At 36.6% G+C, this 13,459-nt stretch overlaps 1 protein-coding gene and 1 pseudogene across 1 annotated transcript; both read right to left on the reverse strand.

Annotated features, from left to right (window-relative positions):
* Positions 1 to 471: 471 nt before the first annotated feature.
* On the reverse strand, positions 472 to 1,323 carry LOC118892601 (annotated as a pseudogene).
* Positions 1,324 to 12,298: 10,975 nt separating this feature from the next.
* LOC118892602 (olfactory receptor 7A17-like) lies at positions 12,299 to 13,168 on the reverse strand. Its single transcript, XM_036847346.1, has 2 exons — positions 12,817 to 13,168; positions 12,299 to 12,531 (listed from the first exon to the last, which is right to left on the reverse strand). The coding sequence occupies exons 1-2, from the start codon at positions 13,166 to 13,168 to the stop codon at positions 12,299 to 12,301; spliced, it is 585 nt and encodes a 194-aa protein (XP_036703241.1).
* Positions 13,169 to 13,459: the final 291 nt, after the last annotated feature.

A 13,459-nucleotide genomic window follows, 5' to 3' on the forward strand; every position in this document is an offset into this window, starting at 1 on the left:
GCAGTTAAGGTAGTGATGTAAAACAGAATAAAAGTCCCAAAGTGAAATTCCTCCACAATTAAATTACATAAATGGACTTATATGCCAAAAGTAATTTTATTCACATGAGTAAGACAACTCATGATTATTCTTTCAGGAAAACGAGGAAAAATTATGGGGCATGATATATATGTCATTTGAGAATAAATTACTTTTAAGTAATCCAAGTTGTCCCATGAAAGATATGGAAATTTCCAAATATTTCTGATCCAAGGTTGAGAAAAACTTTGGGAATGGAATGTAGGAAAATGGACCAAAGAAAAACTTCCTATAATCAGACAGAGCAGAAAGCTTAATAAAGTGAGTTACCAAAATTGTATAGAAGAGTTGAATTCAAAGAAATAGAAATCCCAGGAAATAAATGGGAGAAAATTCTATTCCACACTCATCAAAAAATCACAATTTCTTGTTCCAAGGCTTTGAGTCCTACAATCAAGGGCACTTCTTCACCTCCAGAACAGTTTTCCACTTTATACCTGTCGTCCCATAGAATCTCTTCAGAGCCCCTTTTATGTCTTTGTTCCACAGACTGTAGATGAAGCATGGGTGTGACAACACTGTACATCACTGAGGCTACTGCTACTGAGTGTGAGCTGTGGGTAGCAGCATAGATAAGGTACACTCCTAGGAATGAACAATAAACAGGGAGGCAACTGAGAGGTGAGATGCACAGGTGGAAATGCTTTATACGTCCCATGAGCTGATGAGATTCTAGAAAGAAACAATCTTAGAGTAAGAGTAAAGGATACTAGAGGACCACCAGCCAGCAGCCCAGTAGAAAAATACAACACGATGTCGTTAAGAAAAGTATCAGAACAAGCAAATTTGACCATCTGGTGGAGATCACAGAAAAAGTGGGGGATTTCCAAGTATGTATAGAAGGACAGCCACAACAACATTAAGCTTTGTAACAAGGAATTTAAGACACTCTAGATCCAGGACATCAACAACAGCAGTCCATAGAGCCAGGGGTTCATGATGACATTGTAGTGCAGGGGGTGACATATAACCAAGAACTGTTCATCAGCCACCACAGCCTGAAGAAAGTTGTCACAACCTCTAAAGAGTGTGGAAAAATACATCTGGGTGATGCAACCTGTATAGGTTATAACATTGCTTTCTGTGTGTATATTCACAGCATCTTTGGGATGTGTGTGTAGTGATGAGACAGATGTCTACAAAGGACAGGTTGGAGAGGAAGAAGTACATCGGTGTGTGGAGGTGGGAGTCTGAGCTGACGGCCAGGATGATGAGCAGGTTTTCAAACACAGTGATCAGGTACATGGAGAGGAAAAGCCCAAATATGAGGGGCTGAAATTCTTGTTCATTTGATAACACCAGAAGAAGAAAATTTGAAATTTGGATATCATTCCTTGGTCCCAAGTGGTGGTGGTGGTAGCTAGGAATGAAAATTTTAAATAATATGATTAAATGTTAGGAGAGTGAGCATTAGTGACATGCTACAATTACAATACTATGTGGGAAAAAAGCAAGTATAAAAAATGGATGGATGTGTATTTTTACTGGGAGTTCAGGACGACCTAAAAACAAGGTGACATTTGAGCAAAGGCCTCATGCCAAACTGGGTGGAAGACAGGAGGCTATCTGGGTATGTGCTCTGCAGAGGAAAGATCCAGTGCAAAAGCCCCGAGGAAGGTGTTGTTTCAGATGTTCAAGGCTCAAAATGTAGCCAGTGTGGTGAGCAATGAGTACAGGGGGAGTGGTGAGAGATGGTGTCAGAGAGGATTGAAGAAAGAGGTTCCCTCCCTGCTGCTGCTGAGACTTTAAGACACAGGAAGTCCATTGTTCACATTCTGTTCCTTGTATTTTATTAATTTTCATTTCAAAGAATCTTGTGAATACACATAGATCCCCTCCTTATCTTCACGTGTTGGGTAACATTTTGTCCTCTATTTTTTTTTTCTGCACGTATCTTTTATTTTTTCTTTTTTTAACATCTGTATTGGAGTATAATTGCTTTACATTGTTGTGTTAGTTTCTGCTGTACAACAAAGTGAATTAGCGATATGTATACATATATCCCCATATCCTCTCCCTCTTGCATCTCCCTCCCACCCTCCCTATCCCACCCCTCTAGGTGGTCACAAAGCACCCAGCTGATCTCCCTGTGCTATGTGGCTGCTTCCCACTAGCTATCTATTTTACATTTGGTAGTGTATATATGTCCATGCCACTCTCTGACTTTGTCCCAGCTTACACTTCCCCCTCCCCATGTCCTCAAGTCCATCCTCTAGGTCTGCATCTTTATTCCTGTCCTTTGCCTGTGTTCTTCAGAACCTTTTTTTTTTTTTTTTTTTTAGATTCGATATATATGTGTTAGCTTACGGTATTTGTTTTTCTCTTTCTGACTTACTTCACTCTGTTTGACAGACTCTAGGTCCATCTACCTCATTACAAATAACTCAATTTCGTTCCTTTTTATGGCTGAGTAATATTTCATTGTATATATGTGCCACATCTTCTTTATCCAGTCATCTGTCGATGGACACTTGCTTCCATGTCCTAGCTATTGTAAATAGTGCTGAAATGAACATTGTGGTACATGACTGTTTTTGAACGATGATTTTTTCTGGGTATATGCCCAGCAGTGGGATTGCTGGTCATATGACAGTTCTATTTTTAGTTTTTTAAGGAAGCTCCATACTGTTCTCCATAGTGGCTGTATCAATTTACATTCTCACCAACAGTGCAAGAGGGTTCCCTTTTCTGCACACCCTCTCCAGCATTTATTGTTTGTAGATTTTTTGATGATGGCTATTCTGACCGGTGTGAGGTGACACCTCATTGTAGTTTTGATTTGCATTTCTCTAATGATTAGTGATGTTGAGCATCCTTTCATGTGTTTGTTGGTAATCTGTATATCTTCTTTGGAGAAATGTCTAGTTAGGTCTTCTGCCCATTTTTGGATTGGGTTGTTTGTTTTTTGATATTGAGCTGCTTGTATTTTGGAGATTAATCATTTGTCAGTTTCTTCATTTGCAAATATTTTCTCCCATTCTGAGGGTTGTCTTTTCATCTTGTTTATGATTTCCTTTGCTGTGCAAAGCTTTGTTTCATTAGATCCCATTTGTTTATTTTTGTTTTTATTTCTATTTCTCTAGGAGTTGGGTCAAAAAGGATCTTGCTGTGATTTATGTCATAGAGTGTTCTGCCTAAGTTTTCCTCTAAGAGTTTTATAGTGTCTGGCTTTACATTTAGGTCTTTAATCCATTTTGAGTTTATTTTTGTGTATGATGTTAGGGAGTTCTAATTTCATTCTTTTACATGTAGCTGTCCAGTTTTCCCAGCACCACTTATTGAAGAGGCTGTCTTTTCTCCATTGTATATTCTTGCCTCCTTTGTCAAAGATAAGGTGACCATATGTGCATGGGTTTATCTCCGGGCTTTCTATCCTGTTCCATTGATCTATATTTCTGTTTTTGTGCCAGTACCATACTGTCTGATTACTGTAGCTTTGTGGTATAGTCTGAAGTCAGGGAACCTGATTCCTCCAGCTCCGTTTTTCATTATCAAGATTGCTTTGGCTATTTGGGGTCTTTTGTGTTTCCATACAAATTGTGAAATTTTTTGTTCTAGTTCTGTGAAAAATGTCATTGGTAGTTTGATAGGGATTGCTTTGAATCTGTAGATTGCTTTGGGTAATATGGTCAGTTTCATAATGTTGATTCTTCCAGTCCAACAACATGGTATATCTCTCCATCTGTTCGTATCTTCTTTAATTTCAATGACACATTAAACAAGATGGACTCAATTGATATTTATAGGACATTCCATCCAAAAACAACAGAATACACTTTCTTCTCAAGTGCTCATGGAACATTCTCCAGGATAGATCATAGCTTGGGTCACAAATCAAGCCTTGGTAAATTTAAGAAAATTGAAATTGTATCAAGTATCTTTTCTGACCACAACGCTATGAGACTAGATATCAATTACAGGAAAAAATCTGTAAAAAATGCAAACACATGGAGGCAAAACAATACACTACTAAATAACCAAGAAATCACTGATGAAATCAAAGAGGAAATAAAAAAATACCTAGATACAAGTGACAATGAAAACACGATGACCCAAAACCTGGGATGGGATGCAGCAAAAGCAGTTCTAAGAGGGAAGTTTATAGCAATACAGTCCTACCTCAAGAAACAAGAAACATCTCAAATAAACAACCTAACCTTACACCTAAAACAATTAGAGAAAGAGGAACAAAAAAACTTAAAGTTAGCAGAAGGAAAGAAATCATAACTATCAGATCAGAAATAAATGAAAGAGAAACGAGAGAAACAACACCAAAGACCAATAAAACTAAAAGCTGGTTCTTTGAGAAGATAAACAAAATTGATAAACCATTAGCCAGACTCATCAAGAAAAAAAGGGAGAAGACTCAAATTAATAGAATTAGAAATGAAAAAGGAGAAGTAACAACTGACACTGCAGAAATACAAAGGATCGTGAGAGATTACTACAAGCAACTGTAAGCTAATAAAATGGACAAGCTGGAAGAAATGGACAAATTTTCAGAAAAGTCACCTTTGTCAAATATTAGTTGACCATATATGTTTGGGTTTATTTCTGGGTTCTCAATTACATGCCATTGGTTTATGTGTATGCTTTTATGCAAGTACCATATTGTTTTGATTACTATAGCTTTGTAGTATGGTTTGAAATCAGGAAGTGTGATGACTCCATCTCTTTTCCTCACCGCTCAGGATTTCTTTGGCTACGCAAGGATATTGGTGTTCCATACAAAATTTAGAATTGATTTTTTTCTATTTCAATGAAAAGTGCCATTGGAATTTTGATAAGGATTGTATTGGAACTATACATTCTTTGAGTAATATGAACTTTTAACAATATTAATTCTTCTGACCCATGAACATATGACTGTTTCACTTATTTGTGCCTTCTTCAACATCTTTAATGAACTGCCTTAAACTTTTAGGTGTACAGATGTATGAATTTATTGATTAAATTGATTCCTAAGTATATTTTCTTTCATTTTTATGCTCTTGTAATTAAGATTGTTTTCTTAATTTATTTTCTATATTGTTCATTTTTAGTATATACAAACACAACTAATTTTTACATATTGATTTTCCTCCCTGCAACTTTCTTTGTTTATTAGTTCTAATGATTTTTGAAGAAGAATTTATTTCCTATATATAATACCATATCATCTGCAATCAAGGACAATTTTATTTCTTTCTTTTCAATTTGGCTGCCTTTATTTTCTTGCCTAATTATGCTGTCTAGGACTTTCAGTACTATATTGAATAGAAGTGGTGAGAGTGGGCACTCCTGTCTTGTTTCTGATCATAAAGTAAAAGCTTTCAACATTTCATCATTCAGTATGATGTTAGTTGTGGACTTGTCATATACGTCTTTTTACTGTTGAGGTACATTATTCTATACTGACTTTGGTAGAGTTGTCATAAAAAGAGGTTGAATTTTTGTCAAATGATTTTTCTGCATCTATTGTGATGACCATATATTTACCTTTAATTCAATAACTGTTGTGTATTGCATTTATTGATTTGCCTATGTTGGACCATCCTTGTATCACAGGAATAAACCCCATGTGACTATGTGGAAAGGGGTTTCTGAGCAGGGCAGGGGCAATCATTGGTGATGCTTACACAGGCAGTACATCAGAGGCAGTCTTTATCTCAGGACCTGCTCAGGCCAAGAGGGTCCATGCCCCAGCCCATGCAGAGTGCCCCACACCAGCCTCTCTTGCTCCAGCACTGCTCCCCTCTGGGGCGAGGGTGCTGGTGCTGAGATGGGGGGACCACACACTGAAGGGGAACAGAATCAGCTCAGACCTGACCCTCAGGACTTCTTTTCTAGCAACTTGGGACCTGGCCCCATCCCTGTTAGACCAGTAATGGCCACTAAGGAAAGGTGAAGCCCTATCCCACATCTGGTTCCAGCCCTAACCGCTCCACCTCCAGCCTCACCTCCTATCAAGATGATCACTAGCAGTACACCCTAAGGAAAGGCATGAATTGTGATACCTTCAAATCCAGTTCTTCCGCCAAAGCCACTGGGCACACACCAACTTTATATGGCTGCACCCACAGAATGACACCACTTCAACACTGTGAAAGGTAACCATGGCACATAGTCGCATACAGAGAGAGAAAGTTAAGCAAAATTAAAAGACAGAGAAATGTGTCTAAATTGAAAGAGCTGTGATTTATGTCAGAGTGTTCTGCTTATGTTTTCCTCTAAGAGTTTTATAGTGTCAGGCCTTACATTTAGGACTTTAATCCATTTTGAGTTTATTCTTGTGTATGGTGTTAGGGAGTGTTCTAATTTCATTCTTTTACATGTAGCTGTCCAGTTTTCCCAGCAGCACTTATTGAAGAGGCTGTCTTTTCTCCATTGTATAGTCTTGCCTCCTTTATCAAAGATAAGGTGACCATATGTGTGTGGGTTTATCTCCAGGCTTTCTATCCTGTTCCATTGATCTATATTTATGTTTTTGTGCCAGGACCATACTGTCTTGATTACTGTAGCTTTGTAGTATAGTCTGAAGTCAGGGAGCCTGATTCCTCCAGCTCTGGTTTTCATGATCAAGATTTCTTTTGTTATTTGGGGTCTTTTGTGTCTCCATACAAATTGTGAAATTTTTTGTTCTAGTTCTGTGAAAAATGCCATTGGTAGTTTGAAAGGGATTGCCTTGAATCTGTAGATTGCTTTGGGTAGTATAGTCATTTTCACAATGTTGATTCTTCCAGTCCAAGAACATGGTATATCTCTCCATCTGTTTGTATCATCTTTAATTTCATTCATCAGTGTCTTATAGTTTTCTGCATTCAGGTCTTTTGTCTCCTTAGGTAGGTTTATTCCTAGGTATTTTATTCTTTTTGTTGCAATGGTAAATGGGAGTGTTTCCTTAATTTCACTTTCAGATTTTTCATCACTAGTGTTTACGAATGCAAGAGGTTTCTGTGCATGAATTTTGTATCCTGCTACTTTACCAAATTCATTGATTAGCTCTAGTAGTTTTCTGGTAGCATCTTTAGGATTCTCTATGTATAGTATCATGTCATCTGCAACCAGTGAGTTTTACTTCTCCTTTTCCGATTTGGATTCCTTTTATTTGTTTTTCTTCTCTTATTGCTGTGGCTAAAACTTCCAAATCTATGTTGAATAATAGTGGTGAGAGTGGGCAACCTTGTCTTGTTCCTGATCTTAGAGGAAATGGATTCAGTTTTTCACCGTTGAGAACGATGTTCGCTGTGGGTTTGTCATATATGGCCTTTATTATGTTGAGGTAAGTTCCCTCTATGCCTACTTTCTGGACAGTTTTTATCATCAATAGGTGTTGAATTTTGTCAAAAGCTTTTTCTGCATCTATTGAGATGATCATATTGTTTTTCTCCTTCAATTTGTTAATATGGTGACCCACCTCCTAGAGAAATGGAAATAAAAACAAAAATAAACAAATGGGACCTAATGAAACTTAAAAGCTTTTGCACAACAAAGGAAACCCTTAACAAGATGAAAAGAAAACACTCAGAATGGGAAAAAATATTTGCAAACAAAACAAATGACAAAGGATTAATCTCCAAAATATACAAGCAGGTCATGCAGCTCAATATGAAAAAAACAACCCAATCCAAAAATGGGCAGAAGACCTAAATAGACATTTCTCCAGAGAAGATATACAGATTTCCAATAAACACATGAAAGCCTGCTCAACATCACTAATAATTAGAGAAATGCAAATCAAAACTACAATGAGGTATCACCACACACTGATCAGAATGACCATCATCAAAAAATCTACAAACACTAAATGCTGGAGTGGGTGTGAAGAAAAGGGATCCCTCTTGCACTGTTGGTGGGAGTGTAAATTGATACAGCCACTATGGAGAACAGCATGGAGGTTCCTTAAAAAACTAAAAATAGAATTACCATATGACCCATCAATCCCACTACTGGACATATATCCTGAGAAAACCGTAATTCAAAAAGAGTCTTGTACCACAATGTTCACTGCAGCACTATCTACAATAGCCAGGACATGGAAGCAACCTAAGTGTCCATCGACAGATAAATGGATAAAAAAGATGTGGCACATATATACAATGGAATATTACTCAGCCATAAAAGGAAAGGAAATTGAGTTATTTGTAGTGAGGTGGATGGACCTAGAGTCTGTCATACAGAGTGAAGTAAGTCAGAAAGAGAAAAACAAATACCATATGCTAACACATATCTCTCCATTCTGATGAACTTAGGGGCAGGACAGAAATAAAGACACAGACATAGAGAATGGACTTGAGGACACGGGGAAGGGGAAGAGTAAGCTGGGACAAAGTGAGAGAGTAGCTTTGTCATATTTACACTACCAAATGTAAAATAGATAGCTAGTGGGAAGCAGCTGCATAGCACAGGGAGATCAGCTCAGTGCTTTGTGACCACTTAGAGGGGTGGGATAGGGAAGGTGGGAGGGAGGGAGATGCAAGAGGGCAGAGATATGGGGATATATGTATATGTATAACTGATTCACTTTGTTATACAGCAGAAACTAACACACCATTGTTAAGCAATTATACTCCAATAAAGATGTTAAAAAAAAAAGAAGAAGATGTGGCACATATGTACAATGGAATATTACTCAGCCATGAAAAGAAACGAAATTGAGTTATTTGCAGTGAGGTGGATGGACCTAGAGTCTGTCATACAGAGTGAAGTAAGTCAGAAAGAGAAAAACAAATACCATATGCTGACATATATATGTGGAATCTAAAAAAAAAAATGGTTGTGAAGAACCTAAGAGCAGGACAGGAATAAAGATGCAGACGTAGAGAATGGATCTGAGGGCACAGGGAGGGGGAAGGGTAAGCTGGGACAAAGTGAGAGAGTGACACTGATATATATACACTACAAAATGTAAAATAGATAGCTAGTGGGAAGCAGTCTCATAGCACAGGGAGATCAGCTCTGTGCTTTGTGACCACCTAGAGGAGTGGGATAGGGAGGGTGGGAGGGAGATGCAAGGAGGGGATATGGGGATATATTTATATGTATAGCTGATTCACTTTGTTATACAGTGGAAAATAACACAACATTGTAAAGCAATTATACTCCAATAAAGATGTTTAAAAATAAATAAATAAATAAATAGATTGAAAGAGCAAGAGAACAGCAGTGAAAAAACAACTAGCGAAACAAATAAACGATTTACTGATAAAAAATTCAGTGCATTAGTAATAAGATTGCTAACTAATTAGGGAAAGAATTAATGAACATAGTGATAATTTTAACACAGAACTAGAAAATACTAAAATAATAGAACTAAAGAATACAATAACTGAAATGAAACAACTAGAAGTATTTAATAGCACACCAGGTGATACAGAAGAATGCATAAGTTATCTGGAATATAGAATAATGGAAATCACCCATACAGTCAGCAAAGTGAAAACAAATTAAAAATGAGAATAGTTTGAGGGATCTATTGGACTACACTAAGAATACCAATATTCACATAATTTGGGGGTCCCAAACGGAGAAAGAGAGAGAAGATGGTCAAAATGTATTTGATGAAATTATGGCTGAAAACCTCCCAAACCTGAATAAGGAAGCAGATATTCAGGTACTGGAAGCAAATAGGTCTCCCCAAAAAAATGACAGCAACTGGACCTGCACCAAGATATATCAATTAAAATGGGAAAATTAAAGATATATGTTTCTAAAGGCAGCACAAGAAAACTGTTGTGTACAAGGGAGTCCCAAAAGTCTATCAGCTAATTTTTTTTTTTTTTTGCAGAAACTTTGCAGGTGAGAATGGAGTGGCATGATATATTTAAAGTGCTGAGAGGGAAAAACCTGCAAACTAGGGCACTCTACGGAGCAAGATTATCATTTAGAATTGAAGGAGAGATAAAGAAATTTTCAGACAAGCAAAGACTAAATAATTTATCAATACTAAACCTACCCTAAAAAAATGATATAGGGTTTTTTTTAAGAAGGAAAGAAAAAGTCATAACAAATGGTAAGAATCTGTAAGAATGAGAAAATCTCACTGGTAAAGGCAAACATATAGAAAAGGATGAGGATCAACCACTTCAGCTAGTATGAAGATTTAAAAGGCAAAAAATAATTGCAAAATTAACTATAACTACAATAAGAAGTAAGGGAATGAACAGGGAGATGGCAAATATGACATTAAAAACACAAATGTGAGGAAGGGAGTAAAAATGTAGTCCTATTAGAATGTGTTTCAACTTAAAGGACAACCTGTTTTAAAAAGTAGATATAGTCATAGGTCACATATACAAACCTCGTGGTAACCATACATCAAAAACCTACAATAGATACACAAAAACTAGGAGAAAGGAACACAAGCGTATCGCTAAAAATCATCAAATCACAAAGGAAGAAACAAAATGAATATGAGAAGAACTATAAAAACAAACAGAAAGCAAGTAACAAAATGGCAATAAGTACATGCCTATCAATAATCACCTTAACTTTCAATGGACTAAATGGTCCAATAAAAAGACATAGGGTAACTGATTGGATTAAAAAAAAAAAAAGACCCTTCAATATGCTGCTTTCAAGAGACTTCAGAGCTAAAGACACACACAGACTGAAAGTGAGGGGATGAAAAAAGATATTTAATGTAAACGGAAACAACAAGAAAGTGGGGATAACAATACTCATATCAGAAAAAAATAGACTTTAAACAAAGTCTATAAGAAAAGACCAAGAAGGGCATTCTCAAATGATAAAGAGATCAATATAAGAGGAGAATATTACACTTTTTAACATATATGTACTAAATACAGGAGCATCTAAATATACAACACAAACATTAACGGACATAAAGGGAGAAATTGACAATAATTGAATTATTGTAGGGGACTTTAACACCCCACTTACATTTATGGACAGATCATCTAGGCTTAAAATCAGTACAGCGACAGAGGTCTTAAATGGAACAACAGACCATTTGACTTAATAATTATCTATGGGACACCACATCCCAAAACAGCAGAATACACAGTCTTTTCAAGTGAACATCTGTATGTCTTCCTTAGAAAAATGTTTATTGAGTGTCTTCTGCCCATTTTTATTAGGGTTGTTTGTTTTTTAATATTGAATTGATTGAATCATCTCTATTTTTGGATAACAACCCATTATTGGATATATAATTTGTAAATATCTTTTCCCATGAGTAGGTTGTCTTTTCGTTTTGTTGGTGGTTTCCTTCACTGTGCAAAGATTTTAGTTTGATGTAGTCCATTTATTTATTTTTATTTCCCTTGCCTGAGGAGATATATACAAAAATATTGCTAAGACCAGTGTCAAAGACGTATTGCCTATCTTTTTTGCAGCTTGTTGAGTAACTTCCTGACATTATCTCGAATTCTCTACTTGTCTGATCACAATCTTCCATGACATTAAGATTGGTTTCTGGAAAACTGTCATTTTCTTTTCTTAAAACAAATTATTATAGTTGATTTACAATATTGTGTTAGTTTCTGATGTACAGCAAAATGTATCATATATATATGGATATATATATATATCTGTTCTTTTTTAGATTCTTTTCCCATATAGATCATTACAGAGTATTGCGAGGAGTTCCCTGTGCTATTATTTTCTTTCTCTGATTTCAGGTGACTGTGGTTTTCATGGGTTGCTCCTCTGCCAGTGCATTTGAAAAAAAAAAAAAAAAATATATATATATATATATATATACACACACACACACAAGCTGACCCTTGAACAACAAGAGGGTTAGGGCCTCCAACCCTCTGTATAGCCAAAAATCCTCCTATAACTTTAAAGTAATTTTTCTATATCTCTGGATAAACTAACCATAATAAAAATAATATAAATTGTCTTGGTTGTTAAGTGTATTTTTTATATGAGTAATGCAACTCATGACTATTCCTTCAGGGAAACAGGAGAAAATTACTTGGGATGACACATGTCATTTGAGAAGTAACTATTATTAATAAATCTATGATCTCCATCCAAGAAATGGAATTTCCAAACATTTTTGATCCAAAGGTAGGAAAATTTAGAAATAGAAAAAACAAAAACTGCCTATATATCAGACTGAGGATAAAGCTTAATAAGAGAGTTACTAAATTGTATAAAGAAGCTGAATCAAAAAAATAATAAATCCCAGGAAATAAGTAGAAGGAGCAAATTTTATTTTACAATGATCAAAGAATCACAATTTCTCGTTCCAAGGCTTTGAGTTATGCAATCAAGGGCACTTCTTCACCCCTAGTACAATTGGCCATTTTATACTTGGCATCAAATAGAATCTCTTCAGAGCCCTCTTTATGTCTTTATTTCTCAGACTGTAGATGAAGGGGTTCAGCATGGGTGTGACCACAGTGTACATCACCGAGGCTGTTGCACTTGAGAGTGAGATGTGGGTAGCAGCAGAGCTAAGGTACACTCCTAAGGCCGTACAATAAAATAAGGAGACAACCGAGAGGTGAGACACACAGGTGGAAAATGCTTTATACTTCCCCTGAGCTGATGAGATTCCTCGTATGCAGAAAACTATTTTAGAATAAGAGTAAAGGATACAAGCAAAAGGACCAACACCCATCAGGACAGCTGCAAAATAGATCACCACGTTATTTAAAAAGTTGTCAGAATTGGAAAGTTGTACCACCTGATTCAGTTCACAGAAAAAGTGGGGGATTTGCACATCTGGACAGAAGGACAATTGCAACACCATTAAGCTGTGTAACAAGGAATACATAGCAATCATTACCCAGAATATCAGAACCAGCAGTCCACAGAACCGGGGGTTCATGATGACCATGTAGTGCAAAGGGTGGCAGATGGCCACAAAGCGGTCATAGGCCATCACTGTCAGGAGGAAGTCATCTAATTCTCCAAAGAAAATGTAAAAATACATCTGGGTGATGCAGCCTTCATAGGTTATGACTTTGCTCTGGGTCTGAATATTCCACAAAATCTTTGGGATGGTGGTAGAGGTGAAACAGATGTCTACAAAGGACAGATTGGAGAGGAAAAAGTACATGGGGGTGTGGAGGTGGGAGTCTGAGCTGACAGCCAAGATAATGAGCAGGTTTCCAAACACAATGATCAGATACATGGAGAGAAAAATCCCAAATATGAGGGGCTGCAGTTTTGGTTCCTCTGAAAGTCCCAGAAGAAGAAATTCTGAAATTTGTGTATTGTTACCTGGTCCCATGGGGTAGAGGCGACTATCAGGAAAAAGGAAAATAACATGACTAATTTTCACACAAACTGGCATAACTCACATAGCTGAAATACTGCAATTTCTATTTATCCCTCAAGAAATTAATGTTAATATTTTATTTATAGGTAAGTTCTCTTTGAGGGTATAATCCATTTCATCTCTGACTAGGAATTTTTGTCCCAT

This window comes from Balaenoptera musculus, chromosome 3, assembly GCF_009873245.2.
Source record: "Balaenoptera musculus isolate JJ_BM4_2016_0621 chromosome 3, mBalMus1.pri.v3, whole genome shotgun sequence".
NCBI lineage: Eukaryota > Metazoa > Chordata > Mammalia > Artiodactyla > Balaenopteridae > Balaenoptera > Balaenoptera musculus.

Excerpts from the sequence above, each read along its gene's own strand:
- LOC118892602 (XM_036847346.1), bottom strand. The coding sequence starts at position 13,168 with ATGTATCTGATCATTGTGTTTGGAAACCTGCTCATTATCTTGGCTGTC. Across the intron at positions 12,532-12,816 it reads GGTTCTGATATTCTGGGTAA|CGGTTGTCTCCTTATTTTAT; the intron begins TGATTGCTATGT and ends TGTCTCACCTCT.